Below are 20,058 nucleotides of genomic sequence, written 5' to 3'. Positions count from 1 at the left end.
GCGGCCTTCAGGAGATGCCTGGAGCGGCTGCCTCTGATTCTCCATCCCAGCTGTCCACCGTGCAGGCCAATGCCTCCCATGTGGTCCCATTGGAGGGGAAGCCAGGGCTGCCAGCAGGTCCCGGTTGGACAGTCGGGTCTTGTGGGAGGGACCTGCCAGCTTATCAGTACCCCCTCCCCCAAAGGGCTCTTCTCATGGTGCAGCTACTGTCACCAACGAAGGGGCAGGACATGGGACAGGCAGGAAGATGGGGACCAAGCCAAGGGAGGCAGGCGGACAGGTCAGGGCCACCTGGCAAGGACAGCACTCACTGACTTGGGACAGGCAGCAGCCCACAGTTAGGGGACCAGCCATCTTAAGGTTTGCACTGAAAATCGCACATCCCAGGCAAATCCGGACAGTTGGTCACCCTACCCAATGGTCCTGGGTGACAGAGGGGTTGGTCTCGGCCAAGCTTTGGGCCTTGGGTTGGACTTGGATTTGAGCTCTAGGGACCAAGGTGCACCAAGCACTCACCAGGGCAGGGCCCGGTGCCAGGTGTGCGCCCTGAGCTCGTTGGTTTAATCTTGAGAACGACCTGAAGGTGGCCTTGACCAGGATGAGACGCAGGGCGGGCAACTTGCCCGAGCTCACACGGCTGCTCCATGGCCGTCCGGGAGCACGTGTGTGTGTGCACACACAGGCACCTCCCCACACACCTGCACAGGAGGTTGGGGACACCCAGACAGGGTCCCCGCAACAAGCCCAGTTGCTTTTCTCTCTTCACAGCAGCATCCTGTTTGCAGCTGGTGCAAGTCCCTGGTCACGCCGCCTTCACCATCTTATTAGATTTTGTACTGGGGGAAGGGGACTCACTCTTTTTAAAATTATAGTCATAATGCCGGCTAAGTGTGTGAAGTGGAATTGGCTTCCTCGGGGGAATCCTTCAATTTAGCTCTCAACTGTTCTTAGCACCTGGGACTTCTCCCTCGGGGTTACTCCAAGTGAGAATCTAGACCAGAGCGGGGGCTGCATCGCCTCGCCAGGCTCCAGTGAGAAGCGTCCGTGGGCTGGAAGGCTAATGTGCTGATGTGGGCTGGGGCTCCGCTGCCTCCGAGAGGGTCAGGCCTCGACCCCGCCAAGCGGCAGGGAGAACTGGGTTCTCGCGGGCACGTTCCCCCGACACCCTCCTCGGCCGCAGCCCCGAGATTGGCCTGCCCATCACGTCACAGCAGTCAGCTCCTCCTGAGAGCACAAGAGGCACTCGCCCTGCCTGGAACTCACACCGAGCTTGCAGGATGGAGCCTCGGCGGGGCATGGGAGGTGGCAATGCACCTCCCGACATCCCTGATCTTAGCAAGACTCGCCGCGGTCAGGCTCAGGACCCCAGGTGGCTTCAGAGGCCAGGGAGGAAATGAGGGGGTGGTAGACGGGGCAGGAGTCGGGCGCCTGAGCTCTGAGTGCCGCCATCTCCAAACACGCTGTGCCAGTGTGGACGACACAGGTTGCAGGCCCACACCTGAGTGAGCACCACGTCGGCAAACTCCAGAACCAGGGGCCTAGAGTCCGGCCTCTGGTACGTTCTGTGTGACCCATGGAGCTGGCACAGTGAGCTCACGGAACAGCTGTGCCCGCGTGAGAACCCGGCGGTGTCAGCAGCCACGAAGACCGTCCCTGCTGCTGACACTTTCACGGCTCAGACCAATGCCGACCCGGCCCCCAAGGCCTCACAATGAGTTGACTCCTGGGAAGTCCCTTCTCCTTGCCTGGAAATTCTGGAAGGCGGCATGACAAGGCTGAGAGGTGCTTGGGAGTTGGTGCTCTGAGTGCGAACATAGCCCCCGGCCGTCTGGGGGGCAGGAGAGTGGGGGGATGCCCAGGACCTGGTGTCGGTGGCCCGAGGTGGGTGCCGGCCAAGACGCCACGGGCAGGGCCCCTACTCTGCCCTCCCATGTCCTTGTCTACAGAGCGGGGTGGGGAATGGGGTTCCCGCCACCTGGGGCTGCTTCAGAGACTGACTGAGACGCCCTCCGTGCGCTGCCGTGCTGGGCACACACAGAGTCCCCAACGATAGCACTGCCGAGAGAGTCCCGCGGCTGCAGGGAGACAGTCAGTCTCCAGCCATGAGCTGGCCTGAGCCGCAGCGCTCTCATCTGCGCCAGAGATTCTCGCCGTTACTAGTGCGTGCGCTCAATTGGGACATGGCGTGTCTGCGGGCTTGCAAACGCGACACCTGGGAGAGCGCTCAGCACAGACCAGGCCCTCGGCCTCGCCTCCTTCCCTCCTGACCTTTCACTTTTGGGACCAAGAAGTCAATGCTCGAGGAAAGGAAACAAGGACCCAGACACCAGCGGCACCCCCGACCACCCCAGGAAGCTCAGTCCAGCCTCCCACGGCTGCCCAGAGCCATGACCTGGCTTGAGGCTCAGGAAGAGGCCCCCAGGCCCCCAGGGAGGCAGTCCCAGCAGGCGCAGGGGGCAGAACTCGGCCTTTAAAGTTCCCTCAACATCCAGGTTGGAATAAAACAGGCTTTCTGCTCCACCTCTGTCCACACCCCAGGTTGGAGGAACCGGGACCCATGTGGCAGGTGGAGGCCCCTCCCCCTGGCCCCCGCGGAAGCCCAGCTGCCCCTTACCCGACTTGTCGGTGCCTCTTGCCATCCTCGCCTGCGCCCAGCCTGTTGAGCGAGGGGGACCGGCTGCGGGGCCCAGGGATGTAGTTCCCGATGGTCTTCACTGCACCATCGGGCCTGCTGGGCGTCGGCTGCAGCAGCTGCGGCGAGAGGCTGCGGTGGGAGGCGGCTGTGGGGCAGACGGCCCACTCGGGCACGCTGGCATTGAGGTTGTTGTCGCTGTTGGAGCGCAGCAGGACCCGGGGGGCGGCCAGCGTGTTGGGGGGCCGCCGCCTCCGGTTGGAGTACGCCGGGGCCTCTCGGAAGGGCACTGTGGGGGAGAGGATAGGGAGAGAGGTGGGTGAGTGACTCTGAGCTGCAGTCAGCACCGGCCTGCATGCGTCCAAGCCCCCATGCGAGCCAGGGGAGGGGGCTGTGAGCTCTGTGCCCTGTCCGCAGCGGGACCCCACCAGGCCAGAACTCACCCCTGACACAGAAGCAGAGACAGGTGGAGACGCAGAACGTCCCTACTGCAGGGAGACTCAAGCCATTGCTGCACATGGAAGGGACACGGGGTCTGAGCTTCCATCCGGGCAGCCCAGGAGATGCTGGCCAGCCCTGACCGGTGTGAAGAGGGGCCGCCCCATCTCACAGAGCAGTCGGGACACTGAGCTGGGGCAGAGCTCCTCTTCCTGAACTTGGCCTCTGTGACAGGCTGAATTTTGACACCCACCCCCACCGCATTTGTCAAAGTCCTAAGCCCGCTCCCCGCATCTCAGAATGCGACCGTATTTGGAGATGGGTCTTTATGGAGGTGATTCAAGGGTAGTTGGTCATTAGGGTGGGCCCTAATCTGATAGGATTGGTGTCCCTATAAGAAGAGGAGATCAGGACACGGACACACACAGAGGGATGACCACAGAGGACACAGGGAGAAGGCAGCCATCCGCAAGCCAAGGAGGCCTCAGAAGGGACCAACCCTGAGACACCTTGATCTCTGACTTCCAGCCTGCGGACCGTGAGACAACACATATCTGGTGTTTAAGCCGCCCTGTCTGTGGTGCTTCCATCGCAGCAGCCTGAGCAAACCAACAGACTCCAAATCTACTGGTCGCCACGAGTCCACTTTAACCCTAACCACGAACGCCCCTTCCTCTATCCCATCAGCCTGCTCATGGGAGAGGGCAGAGGCGGACGCACCTCATCTGGCTTCCGGTGGAGCTCTAGCTCGCACAAAGCCCTTGCTGTCCTGATTCAGTGTGCCCAGGGGCTTAGAACGAAGGCAGCAGCCCCCAGGAGCCCTGAGGGGTGGCAGCCACTCCGCAGCAGCCTGGGCTGCTCAGAGGGCTGGAGCCCCAAACAGCAGCCGTCCTTTCCAAGACAGAGCATCTCCAGAAACGTGGCCCTCCGAGCCACAGGGCAATGGCAGAGGCCACTGACCGCCCGAAATGCCAGGCTCTTCCCAGCTCTTCGATGCCCAAGGCAGCTTTTCCCGTTGGCCACGGAATTTACACCCTGGGGGCAGAAGCTACACTGGCTCTAAAGTTCACGCTGCCCATGGCCAGGGCTGCCCTTTGGTCAACAGGAAGCTGCAAGGCAAGTGAAAGCCATGTCCTCCCAGGGGCAGTGAACCCGGGGAAGAGACCTTAATGCCTCAAAGGAGAAGAATGTCACAAGTAATTTAGGACACAAGTGGTACTAGCAGAGCTCATGGGGCCAGAGGTGGTGCTGGCAGAGCTCATGGGAGACAGCTATGACCTAGAGCACCTTCCCCACCCGCCCCAAGTGAGGGCAGCCCGGGAGAACAGAGCCGGCAGCCAAGCCTGGGAAGCCGCACAGAAAGGCACGAGGCTCCCTGGGGACACACGTTTGGCTCACATAGTTGGGCTTCAGTACAGCTGGTGAGAATTTGGAAGTGACACATCAGGGAGGTCACAGCCTCCCCAGTTAGGCTGCAGTACACTGCACTCTCATCTGCTTCCTTTGAAGCCTTCTGTCTGGGAGGACACACCGCCAAGCCACCTGGGCTCTTCAGCCAGGACTTTCATCCTCTCTCAGCTTCTCCAAGCAAAGGAATCCCTGGACACCGACAGGAAGGGAAAGGCTGGCAGCCTCCTCCCTGGACACCTCTATCTCAGGGCCAGAGGCTGCCCTCTTGAGGAGCTTGGCCAGGCCCACTGCTGTCACCCCTGAGAAAGACCTCCTCCTGGGGACGGTCCCTGAGTTTGTGTTCTGCTGCTCATGAGGGAAAGCCACATCAGTATCCCTCCCTCTGAGAGGGCAGAGGCTAAAAAAAACTTGTGCAATGATTGAGCGTTCACCATTGAGGCTTTGAAAACACAGTCGGCTGCGAGAGCTTCTGGGTGATCCGGGAACTGCCTGCCATGGTGGGGGTGGGGTGCGGTGGCTTAAAAGACCTTGCAAAGGGCTGGCGAGCCCACAGTCTCAGAGAGCAACTATCTGTCACGTACAGAGACCACGGGCTGGAGGGCTGTATCAGTGTGACAGTCAGAACCTCAAGCAGAAACAGCAAGCAAGGGCAGCCCCAGAGCCCCCTCAGCCTCCCAGAGCACCGGGACGAGGCCAGGGCTCTCCCCGACCACATGGAAGGGACCCCACGTGGCTCCTGGTCAAGGAAACGCTGCCTCCCACGACTGACAGACACTGCCTCATACCGAGCTGCCCTGTCCCCTGACAATGCAGCCCATTTCTTTCTCTGACCCACATACCTGGGGAAGGTATTAACACCCTTGACAGCAAAGCCTGGGGAGAGCCCTGCCTCCTTGCCAAGATAAACACTTTAGCAAAGAAGAGTCTATGAAATAACAGAACAGACGCAGAATTAACCTAATACCATAAGCCCCAGGTGAAATTTTCATGCTGTTCATGGTTGATAAAAATTGAAGTCCCAGAAGGTAAGTTTTGGTGAATAATGTCAGAAAATAGGCACAGATCAAAAACTGGCTTTTTAAAAATATATATAAATTCCAAAGAATCAGTCTGAAGAGCAGGGACTTCGAGAGGGAGAAGAATTCACGCGGTGAGGGAGACCCTCAAATGATTACAGGATACGAGAACTGGGGCATTTTCAAAGACACTTTACCCTGAGCAGCAAGCCACTCACTCAGATGGAGTCACACAGGTGACGTTAGGGTGAACATTTTAATGAAAATTACCTTGCTTAATTACTAAGATTCATATTAAATCAGTTTCTGGAGCACTGAAATTTCTTCAGTGTTTATTTTACGACGAGCTTGGGCTAGGAAATACCTTCCTAATTTCTTTAAAGTGACATCTTCATCGATCTTCTTGGTTTCATAAAACAAGAGCTCTCTGACAAAACTGATCTAACTGGAACCATCCGTGGAAAGGATGATTTTTGTGAAAAGGGTTAAAAATAACTCTTTTCCTATCTGAAAATGATTAATATTCCACCCAACTGTTTCCTTCTTTTAGGCAATCTGCAAACTCTTAAGTGGGTGGATATTTTCTTAGCTGTCTGAACATGTGTTTATATATTTTTTTTCCCCACAATAAAAATCACACAAGGTATGACAAAAAGCGTATGCACTTTTAAAGTCTGCCACGCTGCCTTTTCTATCCACTCCCTGAAACGGCAACCCAGGGGCGGCCAAGCAGAGCCGAGCGTGGTCCGGGAGGCGTCCACCCATTCGGTACAGCCGGCCATGTGCCCGACCTCCCCCAGCAAGTGCCTGGCAGCTCTCCGGTAACCAGCAGGCTCGAGTCGAAACTTCCTTTATTCCTCCTAGGACTCAGTTCCTAACGAGCTCTGTGGCCCGGTCGCCACGGACGGGCATCCTGGAATGCAATTCCACAGGGCGCAGGAGGCTTGAAAGCCTCATACGATAAAACGGCACATTCAACCGTGTTAATATTCCAGACCAACTCCAACAAAACCGTATCATGAACCAGAAGTAATTATTCCCTTGCATGACATGGATTAACAACCAGTAATTTGAGGAGGCACCCGGCGTCCCCCTCTGCCCCCGAGCATCAGTGAGAAACGGCTCATTCCCGCGCCCCGGCTCCCTTCGGCTGCTTCCTTACCTTCCTTCTTGGTGAAGGCATTTAACAAAGACTTCATTTTCCCTCTGACTTTGGCAGCGGTCCGCTCATTATATAACCTTCTCGGACGGGAGGAAGGAAAGGCGCGCGGCCCGGCCCCTCGGTGCGAGAGCGGCTGGGACCCGGGGAGAGGTGGCGGGCGTCTGGGCTCGGAGCACTTCCGAGCATAGCTGGGCACGCCAGACCCAGCGCGCTGGTGACAAAGCCCACCCCATATTCTGTCTGTCAGCTGGGAACCAACTGTGCGTAGACTGGGGCTGCTCAGAGCCGGCTACCTCTCGCGGTGCTCGTCATGTGAGCCGAGCCACTCCGCTTTTGTGCTCAGGGCATCGAGGAAGAGGCAGCCTGGAGGGCTAGCGGGGACAGGCGTCCTCAAGCCGGCGGCCGGGAGACGCCGGGAGGCATTTGTGAGCTCGAGCCCCACTTATCCAAGGAAAGTCGGGCTGCTGCCGTGCGCTCCATCGCCTGTGGCTAAATATAACCCGCTGTGCTTTTCTATTTTTTTTTAAAAAAAAATTTTCAGAAGAAAAAGCCAAGTTTGTTTGTCAGCGAGCAGATGTGGCAGGAAAGTTAAAGGGAACAAACACCGAAGTACCAGACAAGCCTCGCACCAGCCCCATGTCACCCAGGCAGACGCGGCCAGCGTGCTGGCATTTCTGAACACGACCCATATTTCTGCTGGAAAGAATCAGAGACAGTACCGGTTACTTCTCTGCCCTCCCCCACGTGGTAATTACCCTGCAAAAAACAGGAGTCGACCCCGCCCACTTTTTTTTTTTTTTTTTAAAGCAGGAGATAAGAAAACAATTAGACCAAGAGCCAGGCAAGGCTGGCACTGATTCCCCAGGCAGCTGATAAAAATGAGCCCTTCCCTTCCGAGTCGTTTCCACCCAACGGAAGGCGAGGCACGGAAAGACCACCCTTGGACACACTGCAGGAGAGAGGCACATCTGCAGAGCCAACGCAGGGAGGCGGGTGCTCGCGCTGCGGCAGGTGGGACAGAGAGTTATTTCTGCACAAGGAGAAAGGTCCTCGGAAGCTAAATGGAACATCCCAGGGGCAAGGTTCTGTTGCTCCTTGCGTCTGTCGCTGGGGCTGTAATTAAGCGTGCGTTTTTTTGGTTGCTAAGAGAACTGCTTCCGAAATTAAAAAAAAAAAAAGGGGGTGAGAAACACGAGACGAGATGAGGAGAAAGCGACTGGAACGCTGAAGTTGAATTCCATATGGTCGACACGCGTCGTGTCAACAAAATGGCAGCGCGAGAGCCAGCGCGCGCGTGAGCGTGCGTCAGGAGCTGGCCCGGGCCTTGCTGTGCGGGCACGCTCGGGACGGGCGACGCCCCACCACGGGGTCTCCCGGCTGAGGGAGAGCAGAGGCCAGCACGGGCTTGCGGGTGTGTGCGCCGTGTCAGCTGAGCACTCAGACACGTCCCTCATTTAACTCACGCAACTCATCAGCCACGGCAAAACCCCGCCCTGGGGACTTCCTCAGCCTGCCATCCCGCACTGTCCTCAATTCACAGAACCTCGTCGGAGCCGCGCCTCAGACTCGCACTAAGAGACGCCACCCACGAGTCCCACACAGTTCACGCATCCATCTCCTTGGGTGTTTTGGGCAAGGTTGAAGAGCTTCCAGAAGAACCTTCCTGGGATGCACACGGTGTCACCAACAAGGCCACATCTGCCTTTTGTCCCACTTGAGGGGAGCAGACTACGTGTCCTCTGGGTAGACTGGCCGAGGGTCTTCAAGAGATGGCGGACATCCGGTTCATCACGGTGTGCTGGCCAGAGGCCGAGCCGCCTGTCTAGGTTGGGGGATGCTGGGGGGCTGGGACAGGGATGCCACAGTGCAAGTGTGTAAAGGGAGAGCCTCCAGGGGCTGGGAGACCCGGCCAGTTACGCGCCTGGCCACGTGGGCCCAGAGAACTCGCCAAAGCTCAGGGAATTCTCCGGGAGGCTCAGCAACGCCCAGCTCCCTCCATCTGTTGGTAATCGGGGATTGATACCCTCCCCAAAGCACGCAGCCTCCTCCCAAGCCAAGTTTCTGTGCCAGTCACCGCGCTGGCGCTGCTGCTTTTGCATGATCCTGGGTTGCTGAGGTCAGGGACTAGCCCTCGTGCCAAAGATCAGTGGTGACCCTCTGTCTTTGGCAGTTCTGTAGGCCATAGGTGACCTTGGGTGGAGGACATGGGGAAGAAGCCACTTCCCCGGGGGCCAAGTGACCATCCCATATCTTTTCTGACTTGAGAAGGCTGGAACAAGACGCAGCCCTCCTCCCTTTGCTGGGGCCTCCACCTTCAGACACACTGAAGGACTGACAAAAGGTCCCTGCCTGGTCTAAAGCAAAGAAGAATCAGAAATCCCCAAACTGGGCCATGCTGTGGCATGTACGTGGCCCGGATGGGAAAACCCTCCACTGCCACTGCTGCCATTGTATACGGAGCAGCTGTCCCCACAGCACGTCTGCCCACAGCAGGAGCAGAGTCGGGGAACAAATAGGGCCGTGGCTGCTGGAGAAGGGAAGGGAGCCTTTCTAAGACTTGGCCCTGTCACTAGGAACATGGCTCGTGGGTCTGTAGTGTAGGTAGGCTCCGTGCCCGCCCCGACCCCTGCATCCGACGTCCCATCGGGGTTTTGGACCTGAACCTTCTGCAGACCCACAGGGCGCAACAGCAAGATCAAAAAGAACCCGGGTTTCCTCGGACTGCACGGGGCAGGGTGGGGGATACCATGAGGCTTTGGACGTAGACAATTTGGGGAACCCCAGGAAACACCCCCGTGCTGAAGGATTCCTTTCAATTCTTTTAATAAGCAGACAACTTTTCCAACCCACACTTGGAAGAAGCTGAGCAAACCACTCACAAAGATCAGGAGCGGCGGCTAGGTCAGACTCGTGTGCAAGCCTACTGTGCGCCCAGCCCTGGGGCAGCCTCTGCCACGCGGGGTCTCATGGTCAACCCCACAGAAATCCTGCCGGAGGAGTGGGGCCATTCCTGACACTGCCCTCCTGGCCACATGCAGGCACGCTCTCCTTGAATACTTCCAGCGACAGGGGGCTCACTACTACTACTGTCAGAATAAATATTCATGCAAGCGTTTGGGGTCTGGGACGTCACGCAGCTGCACACTTCGGGTCCTGTTGGGAGAGCGAGCGCACCCCTGTTGATGGTCTGCACTCTCTCCCCACCGGCACGCATGCTGGGCTCTTCACCCTCCAAACCACAGGCCCACGACTGACCCAGGTGACCATGGAGGGCTGGGCCACAAAGGCAGAGGCCCCCGCAGAACACCAGCAATCAGCCACCACCATTTCCATCTCTAAAACAAGCATACTGAGGACAACTAAGAGCTAGTGGTTAAAAATAAAAATTAAGACAAAGATGGAAGATGAAATTTAAAAACCCATTTCTCCCCAAGGTTTCCAAAGCTCTTTTTCTCCGTATAATTCATCCCATGATGGAGCCTCAGACTTCGGGGAAGTTCCTGTGGAGTCTCCCCCTGGGTTCCCCGAGACCAGCTGCAACGCTCCGGGCATGAGATGCGCGTGGTCCGGAAAGGCCAGGGGTCCTGAGGGGTCCGACAGCCCTGCCTCACCCAGGTGTGACTGTGTCAGCCCAGAGGACAGCTGAGCTCTTCCTCCGTCCACCCTCAGACCCTCTGTCCCCTACGGGTCCTTCATGGAGGACCTGAAATGACCCCGGAGGCTGGTGCTGGCTACATTCCTACGAGTGCAGATGGGTTTATTTCAAATGGATTTTATTCTGGAAGAGGGAGCGACTGGCAAAGCACTTCCGGGTCTGCGCCGGGGTGAGGGGTGGCAGAGAGCGGGAAGCTAGACGCTTAGTGGTGAATCGGACCCCCTGCCCGCCCACCCGCCTGCCCCAAAGCCGGGGACTGTGCCTTGTCCTTGGGCAGGTGAGAACCCGGGAGAAAAGATCAGAGGGAGGCTCCCAAGTCAGATCCTTTTACAGGAAGGAGGGAGGTCACCCCAAACTGAACCCCAAACTCCCAGCCTCCCAGCCTGGTCCTTTAGCCGCCAACTTGGCTGCCCTCAGCCCGGCCCCAGCTCTGCCCCTTGGTGAGGCACGAGCCAGTCCGCCCGTCCAAGGCCCCTCTTCCCCTCCTGCGGCCACCCCGTCCCCGTGAGCGCCCCACAGACTCGCCCCGTGCACTGGAGCCCCCTCAGACTCACAGACTCACTAAGCCCTTTATTTGCTGCGTCTTTTGACAACTGCCTGACAACAGGCTGAAAATAATTTCACTTCTTGGATAAAAAAAGGCTCTCACACGTCGGAATGTTTCAGGGCGCTCTGAGGTCCCGGCAGGGAGGATGTGCCGGGTGTTATAAACGTGCCTGGCGAGACGCGGAGGGGCCGACGGGCCTGGACGGGCAGGTGGGAATGACAAAAGCCCACCTGGCGCGCTGCGGCTCCGGTGCGCGTGTGGTTTGCAAAGAGCAGGACGTGCAGCCAAGCCGGCTGGGGTCGGCGCTGGCTTTGCGTCTCATGCCCTCTGCAGCCGCAGGCTGGTCAGGCACCCCGCCCCTCAGCTTCCCCATCTGTAAAGTGGGGATGACACGACTTATCCCAGTGCTGGCTGCGAGGACCCCCTGAGCTTGCGTCTGAAGCGCAGAGGACGGGGGCTCGGCACACGAAACACTCTGGGGTGAGAACTTCCAGGAATGAGTCCCAGCTCTGCAACCCTGGAAGTGTCACGTGACCTCTCTGCCCCTGTCTGTCTGAGAAATGGGGGTGTTAATGGTGCCCTCCACAGGAGGGATCGGAGGGTGAAGTAAATCAGCATTTGTAACAGCATCTGGACGTCGGGGATGTCAGTGAGCACTAATAAATACACTTAATTAAAAATAACCTGCAAGCGGGGAGCAAGGCAATCTCCCCGCCCCCTCCCTGCCCTCATCTCTGTAAGAAATAAGCCCCCCTCGCTTCCTCGGAAGGCGTTCACGTTATCTTTTCCGGTGTTGCCTCCTCCGGGAGGTCTCCCTGACTGACCCTGCCAGGGGAGAGACCCCCGCTCCAGGCTCCCGTGGCAGCAGTCAGCCTTGGGCACCTCCTGGTGCCAGGAGACTCCAAGCTCCTTGAGGGCTGGTTCCATGCCCAGCTCCCCTCATTATCCTGCAACCGGGGTGCTCCCTAATGTTCCGAATTGAACGAACGGACGAGTGAACCAGTGAAGACAGGAGGTGGTGAGTTCTCGCTTCTAGTCACTTTACCAGGGACCCCAGGGTGGTCTCCAGTTATGCTGGTCACCTGAGGCCAGAAGCCACCTCACGTCTCTGCCCCGACCCTGCCCCCATCCCTGCTGCTGCCCAGGGCCCTGCACGACCCAACAGAGGCCAAGCGAGGGCTTGTGCTAAACCACAGCTGTGCTGCCGGCTGCCCCTGGGACCCTGGAGGCCTGCGCTGCAGGCTCCATAGGCCAGCCGTGCCCTTGTCCCGTAAGCAGGTACACTAGACGTCAGTCAGGCAGTGTCCTCAGAGTCCCCACTGCACCTGTGGTTCCCTGCAGCCCGAGTCCTGCCTGCCTGGTGAGGAGACACCCAGGGCTCATCCTGCAGCTCTCCGGGCTGCTGGGGTCTGAGCCTGGATCGCCCTGAGGGAGCTGGTGGGTGTGGAACCGGCTCTAGAACGTCAGGTTTCTGCCAGTGCCTCCGACCGTCCACAGCGAGCTCCAAGGAGCAGCCCACGGGAGGGGGACACCAGGCTAGCCACACAGCTCCCAGCTCTGGCTCGCTGCCCCCTCGGAGCGCCGTGCCCACCTGAGAGTCCTGCCCTCCCTGCATCGACCGGCCAGAGCAGACTCTGTTGCTAGCAGCCAAGCCCCCGACTGAGAGAGTCCCCGAGGCCCCTGCCCAGAGCCGGCACCAGCGTCTCGACGGGAGAACTCTGGTCTGAGGACCCTGAGAGCATCCCCACGGCGTCTGCAGATAGGTTTTCTGGGTTCGAGTCCTGCTGGGTACCTGTCCACAAAACATCTCCAGACCTCCAGTAACAAAGCCAGCAGCGATGGTGCCACCCCAAAGAGCTGCTCTGGGGACTGGGCACTTACGGGGCGCAGTACATAGCGCCACTGCCACGTCCACGCCCGCGACTGAAGCTGGCTGATTATTTCTGATGGTTTGATTATTACGATAGCTAGCTGGGGCCGCGGGGTCCTGACGGGCCTCCACGGTCTCTCTGGGAAGCCCAGATGGCTACAGGCAGCAGAAATCAACGGGGCTTCTGGAGACAGGGTCCTGACCTGCGCAGGGACAGGGTGGTCCCCCAGAACCCCGGCTCCTCTGCCGGGAAGGAGCTCCACGTTCCGGAAGCACAAAGGCCAGCCTGGGGCTGGGCTGCACCCTCCAGGGGGATGTGCACAAAGCTTTGTGTTCAGCTTAAACCCTGGCCAGAAAGCGGAGTGTGCTGACAACCCAGTCAGAAGAGGAGAAGAGACGTGGGGATGTGGGAAGCACCACTGGCAAACCTCGGGGTTCAGGGGCGGGCGCCCTGCTACGTCCCAGTGGCGTTTTCCCAAGTCTGCCTGAGCATGTACTGAAGCCTCACCCCACACTTCAGGGGGAGAAGACAGAGACGCGGGTGGGTAAGCAGGGGGACCAGAGCCTGTCTCCACCTCAACACGAACACGCACGAGGTGATTCGGCTCTAACTCTGGTCAGATGAGAGGCCCATGGGGAGCTCAAAGGAGGAAAAAAACTCCAGAGGGTCTCAGTGGCCCACCAGCCCCGCCCTCCACTTTATCTTGCAGAAACAAAAAGTGCAATGCAATGCCAAGAAAGGGAGTGCGAGAGCAGAGAGAGGGCCTCGCCTCCCTCGTGGCGGCAGGTGCTGGGCAGGTACAGGCAGAGCTGGGTTCTGCCTGCCCATCCCCCACCGGAGCTGAACCAGCAGCCCCTGCTTCTTTCCAGCGTAGCTTTAGATAACTACAATTTAAATATTAGTAGGCAACGTTTCTCCATCTCACAATAATTGTTAAATGAATCATAATTTTATAAATAACGCGAGATATAAAAAGGCGTCTCAGCAATAATGCGGGGTTATCTTTGCACAAAGATGTAGGTGTCAGTGGCGTGTGTAATGTTCCCGTCGCTGGAGTCATTGAGGGAAGCTTGAAAAACTGGGGCGAGGGGCATGAAGGAGCAAGCTGCGGAATGTTCCTGGCAGGACAGAGTGCTGAGGGGGCGGGGACAGGAACTCCGGGAGGCACCACTCACCAGTTTTCTGGCCCCGAGTTGGGCTCTAGGTCCAAGACCACGGCCAGCGAGTGGGGAGGGACTCTGGAGAGTGCAAATAGGGATGACCACAGAGGTTGGGGATCTCCAAGGGACTTTCTAGAAGGATCAGAGACTCCAAACCTGCCCTCCCTCCACGCAGCTTCAGCCTCTGCCACAGGCTCCCTGCAGAGCCCTGGCCCTGCCGAGCCCCAGGACACCGAGGAAGGGGTGGGGGCACGTGGCCTTCCGAGAGCTGAGAGACTGAGGACACTGGGACCTCCCACAGGGGACACTGAGGTGCAAGTACTGGGACAAGTCACCCAAACCCTCAAGGACATCAGCCGTTCAGCCAGGGAACAAACCCAGGGGCCTCGATGTGGGGCTGAATGGGCTGGGGGCTCGTGGAGGACCCCAGGGGCCAGGGTGAGTGTGCAGCAGCCAGAGCCGAGTGGCAGTCCCGGGGGCACCATGGCAGAAACGGGAGCCCCCCGGCCGGCACCTCTGCGGTCTGTCATGGAGACACCCAAACTTAACGAAGCACAGCCGGGGCGCGCGCTTCCCAGAGCCGTGCTGGGATTCGGTGCTCGCTGGGCGCAGGCCCCAGGCACAGCACGTGCTACACCAAGGCCAGCTCTGTGGCTGTCACCGTGATCACAGCAACGAGGCCAATGCAGGAGCCCAGGTGGAACCAGAGAGAGGGAGCCTGACACAGGCCCCAGGGCTCGTTCCCGCACGTGGGGCAACAGCACCGCAGGCAGCAGGTGGCCGAGGTCGAGGACAGCAGCAGGACAGCCACTGCTGCTCCTGGAGCCTGGGCCGGCCATACAGTGGGGAGAGCAGTGCCACCTGCCTAAAAGTCAACTCGGAGGGCCTCTAGGATGGGTCCAAGGGAGGTCAAGGCTTGTTAAGAAACAAGGCCTGACTCTGGACCTTCCTGCCTGTCCCCAGGCCACCTGGGCTTCAAGGTGACCTTGAAAGAGTTGTACACGGTGTACCTTGTCCCGGGGACCTGAAGCCCAGCTGCTGAGGCCCGTGGGTCCCAGAGTCTGGTGGAGTCAAGGCCACACCCACCTGTGGCTCCTGAGGCTACAGCCTGTTGCTTTATACAGGGAACGGCCACCCGTGTCCATGTCCCCCTGCCCAGGGGACAGAACAGCCACTGGTGCCCACACTGTCCCGTCTGCTCAAGGGGTCTGTGCTCAGCTCCCAGGGCCAGTCAGGGCGTGCCCCTCCCCGAAGCCCTCCTGGGCGCGGTGCAGCAGCCCCCAAGCTCGCCTTCTCAGGCCACACCCTCGGGACGGGGCCAGGCCCACTGCTCTCCTCCGCTGGGCCGCCTGGACGGGACCCAGGCACGTCTCTGAGCACCCGGGGGCAGCCCCTGGCGGACGGGATGGATGACCTCACGGTGGGGGGAGCATCAGGGCTCGCGTCCTCCACCTTCGGGGCACAGCTGGCTTCCCTGCCCCCGTCCCTCAGTGTCAGCCCTGAGTCCTAGAGAGTTACTGCCAGGATGGCCCCGCCCCACGCAACGGCAGGACGCCCGAAGGCTCCCGTGCAGACCGCAGCATTACAAAGATAGCCACCTTCCGGGAATACGCCAATTACCAACAGCACTGATTAGAAAAGTCAAGTTCTACACGGCAGGCGCCGGATCCCTGGGCTGGGCTGCCCTCTTTCTGAGACGCTGACCCTGATGGGGTCCTTGTTATAAAATAATGAAACCTGAGTTTGTACAAGATGTGAGTCCCGATCAGTCTCTGACTCATGCTGGGACGCTGGGACTCAGTTTCCTCTCCTGTCGAGTGGGCTGGCCAGCTGCCCTCTTGCTGGTCTCAGGAGGTCTCTGAGGGTCCCACGGGCTAGAGGACCCCAGAGAGGGGAGCCTTTAAGATTCAGAGACAGGCTGGGCTCACTCTGGGACCTCGGTGCAGGCTGGGGGAGCAGGCCCCCCCGGCCCCTCCTGTCTCGAACCACACCGGAGTGGGCTGCCTGCCAACCTCCCTCCCCACAGGCCACCCAGCAAGGCGGAGGAGGGGCTCCTGAAATTCAGGGAGGAGTGGCACTCGGATTCCAACCGCAGAGTAGGGCACCCAGGTGCCGGGGGCTGTGGGCAAGCCCTGGATGGTGGAGAGCCGGCCCTCTCGCCCACGGGGGCTCCGGGAAGGCCGGGCTCCCAGGCCTTACGGGAGAGACTCAGGGGACGGCGCCCACCTCCTCGGCAGCAAAGCCGCTCAGCCCTGACTCCCAGGCCGGCTCAACATGGCTGCAGCGGGTATGGAGGGAATGCCTGGGTGGGCGGCGAGGGTTGTGTGGCTCCCACCCCGATGGCCCTCGGGCACACTGCTGTGCTGGCCTGAGGCTGCAGAAAGGGCTCCAGCAGTGGCCACTTCGGAGGGAGACGGGGCTCTAGAGGCCAGCAGCAATACGTTTGGGCAATGTGTTGGGGCTCTAGAGGCCAGCGGGTGTTTATGGAGTGTCAGGCGCAGAGGAGAAGGACTTCCCAGGGGTGACCCCGGGGCTGTGAGCCCAAGGACCGGACCCTTCTACTGTCCTCTGCTTCCCCATGAGTCATCAGGGTGGCTACTGCCATCGGGCCCCGCCGGCCTCCATCACACCACCGCCAACTGTGCACAGGCTCCTTGCCTGGACACCGCCTGGGCATTTAGTACCAAACCACAGAGGCCAGGACCACACAGGGACCACCACAGCTGCGCAACGACCAGGCGTCTCAGGACACACTCACACGCCAACCCCACACTGGCAGAGTGACTTCCTTAAAGCAGCCCCCAAGACCACTGGAGGGTGACCAGAGCGACCATGTCCTGGGAACTGAAGGATGATGCCCCCTAAATTCATGGATTGAAGCCCTAACCCCCCAGGGGGGTGGTGTTCGGAGGTGAGGCCTATGGGAGGTGATTAGGGTTAGATGAGGTCATGAGGGTGGGGCCCCGTGATGGGAATGGTGTCCTTATGAGAAGAGACTTGAGAGACGATCTCTCTCTCTCTCTCCCTCTCTCTTTCTCTCTCTCACATGAGGACACAGCCAGCAGGCAGCCGTCTGCAAGCCAGGAAGAGAGCCCTCCCCAGACACCAAATCAAGATCCAATCAAGTCCTTAATCTCGGACTTCCCTCAGAACTGCCAGCAATACGTTTCTGTCGTTCAAGCCACTGGTCTTTGGTATTTTTGCAAAGGGGCAAGAACTGACGGAGACGCCAGGCACGGCTGAGCACGCCACTGTCCCCTCACAGGCCTTCCCAAAGCCATCCCGTCGGCTATCCCTGCCCCTCCACATGCCCCCCCACTCACACAGGCCCCCGCCAGCTCCGCCTCCATGACCTGGACACACCTCCAGCCTCTGCCCCTGCTGTGCCTCCCCCTGGAACTCCTCTGTCCCCCGCCCGTGGCTGGCCACGTCTAACTCCAGCCCCTCAGCCCTCGCTTCTAAGGCCACCTCCTCAGGGGGCTACCCTGGGCTACCCTGTCTGAGGAGGGGGCCCTCTTACTCTCTCTCTTAGTCCCCTGCTATTTTCCTTCATTGCACTTGAAGCCGTGTTATTTTTGAGTTTGCTCATGTGGTCTTTCTTCTCCCAGTAAAACGTCCGCCAGCTGAGGACGGGGCTGAGTCTGTCTTCGTCACGACTTCATTACCAGTGCCAAGCCCGGCCCCTCTCGAGGATGTCTGACATCGTCATCCAACAAATGAACAAACAAACGGAAGGCACTTTCCCTCCTCCCACCCTGAACTCTCACTGTGTTTGCCTCACTGTAGGAAGAGTTTCTAGAACTCTTGCCACCACGTGTGAACAGAGTCTCTGACAACTGGGGCCTTCTGGAAGGCCTGGGGCGGGGAGAGGTCGTCATGTACTTTTCTGTGCTGGGGATACAACACGAGACCCTGCACAAAGTGGGGAATTATAAATACGTGTTTAGTTATCCTAAGTCCTTGTCTGCCCATTTCAACATCTCGGTCGTCTGTGATGCTGCTTCCGTCACCTGTGGTTTTCTCTAGTTACATGCTACACTTCCCCCTCCTTTTCATATCCAGTAATTTCCGATTTTACAGCGGACATTGTGATTGTCACGTCGTAGACACTCTGGGTTCTGTTATCTTCCTCTGAAGCGTGTCTTGCTTTGCTAGCAGGAGCGAGACTATCACGGCCATGCCTCATCCTGCAAAGGCGTGACTTTGGGCATCTCTGTCATCTGGTCCTGGTGAAGTCCTGACTCCTGGGGCACTTCCAGGGCTCCAGCAGGAAGCCCGATGTGTTTACCAAGCTCCTCTAACGTGGCAAGACTCAACGCTAACTGTGTCTCACCTGTGGTGGAACCACTGAAATCTCCTCATGGCTCCTTGGGTTTTAGGCTGCTGTTTTCCACCGGGCCCCTGGGACGCCCACCGCGCACATGCCAGATCTGCAGTCAGTCAAGAATGCGGGAGGAATTTACGTGCAAGCTTTGGGGCTCTCCTCTTTCCAGGAGTCCCGACTCCAGCCACTCAGGCAGCTCTGACTCCAACCTCCAGCCCCTGAATCCTCAGCCCAGTGAGAAACCCCTGATTAACGGGGGCCTCAAAGGAGGTGGGAGGGAGCTCTGTGTCTGTCGAGGGTCCCAGCGCCTCCAGCTCTGCGCTTTTGTTTGCCTGCCAAAGCCTGCAAACAGCCCTTGGTATTCACATATATTCTGTCCGTAGTTCGTGTCTGTTCCCAGCAGGAGGGTCAGTCTGACATGAGCTATTCTGTCGCTGTGGGACGGTGGGAGTCGTGGCTCACACGTACGTTTACGATCACACTCGATAACACAGCTGCACACATGAAGCAGAGGAGGAGCTGTCTAACGGCTCCTCAAATGGCTCTCTCATCCGAAACACAAATGACAACAATGGTACAAAGAATGTGCTCTAGAACTGGAGACGACGAGTTTGAAGGTGTCTTGGGTCTTGTTCGGTGACTTGGCTTAGAGTGGCCTCCCCCCAACTGGAGGCAGAGCGCAGTCCCACAGCGATGGCGACCACGCCTGGCTGTGCCTTGAGGCCCTGCGTGACAGGAGGGGCAGCCTTCCTGGGCCCCGGGCTCCCGGACCGAGGACGTCCTAACAGCCCCTCACGGAAGGACCACAGCCATGGAGGTTTTATCGACACAGGAAGCCACCCGTACGGGTTTTGAGCGCCTGCAGGAGGCGAGTGGTGAGGCAGGGTGAAGGGGAGGCCCCCACTCCTTAGATCAATGTGTCAGTTGATGAAAACTTATGATGGCGCCAGGCCGCCCAGGAAAACGCAGCGCTCGTACCACTGCGGGGAGAGGCTGGTTCTCCGTCTCGGTTCGTCACCTAGTTAGCGGCTCCAAAAGCAGATTTGTATTTTGGGAACTAATTAAGGCTCAGTGACTGATTTAACCTTCAGATAGATTCCTTCCGGGGCCGAGCTGGCAGCACGGTGAGCCGGGCACCCCAAACCTAGGGAACAGCAAACCCTGCTAGGCAGGGGTGCAAGGAGGAGGGAACAGCAAGCCAGGCAGGTGGGCTGGCGGCAGCCACGCGGCCGCAGAAGTGAAGGCAGAGGGGGAGTGGGACCCGCCGCCTCCTGCATGCAGGTGACAGCGCAAGCAATCGCGGTGAACAGAGCGAGGGGCTTGGACCGCAGCACCGGGGTCCTCACTCACCACCAGCCCCAGTGCGGTCCTCGCGGCTGCCCAGGGCAGCGCCAGCCTCACTCTGGGCTCCACTGCGATGTCGAAGCTAACCGGAGGTGTCCTGACCGCTGGACGGGGAAGGAGTTGGGTGGGGGCCCCCGAGATAGTGAGCCCCATCTCCCTGGAGCCTCAGTTTCCCACATGTCAAAAAGGAGTGGAACATCCTCTGAATGTCCTCCGGGCTGCAAAATCCAAGGCCCTTGTCAGCTCTGCGGAGCGTCCTTGTCTGGGAGGAGCAGAGTGCCCACGGGGCTGACTGGCAGGATCCTAGGGGCGCTGGCACTGTCTGGTATAGAAGATGGAGATCGCGGAGGCCAGGTCTCTCCCTGGGACTCAGCCACTAGGGCTGCTCCAGGAAAGGGGGGCCCAGGGAAGGCCGGAGCCAGAAGACTCAGGGGATCCCTCCAGAGCGCAAGGACAAGGGCAAGGAATTGTCATTGGGCAGGGGTGGGTCTTATGCTGT

The 20,058-nt window shown here is 59.1% G+C and overlaps 1 protein-coding gene across 1 annotated transcript in view; it reads right to left on the bottom strand.

The window, feature by feature from the left end:
* SHANK2 (SH3 and multiple ankyrin repeat domains 2) overlaps positions 1-20,058 on the bottom strand; it is a 491,107-nt gene that overhangs the window by 316,288 nt on the left and 154,761 nt on the right. The window contains exon 12 of the mRNA XM_012665629.1: positions 2,615-2,921. Coding sequence (XP_012521083.1) covers positions 2,615-2,921 — 307 coding nt within the window. The remainder of the gene's footprint in view (positions 1-2,614; positions 2,922-20,058) is intronic.

The sequence above is a fragment of the Propithecus coquereli genome, unplaced genomic scaffold (genome assembly GCF_000956105.1).
Source record: "Propithecus coquereli isolate 6110/MARCELLA unplaced genomic scaffold, Pcoq_1.0 Scaffold120, whole genome shotgun sequence".
NCBI lineage: Eukaryota > Metazoa > Chordata > Mammalia > Primates > Indriidae > Propithecus > Propithecus coquereli.
The sequence above is the reverse complement of the archived record's forward strand: the minus strand, read 5'-3'. Positions and strand labels throughout refer to the sequence as shown.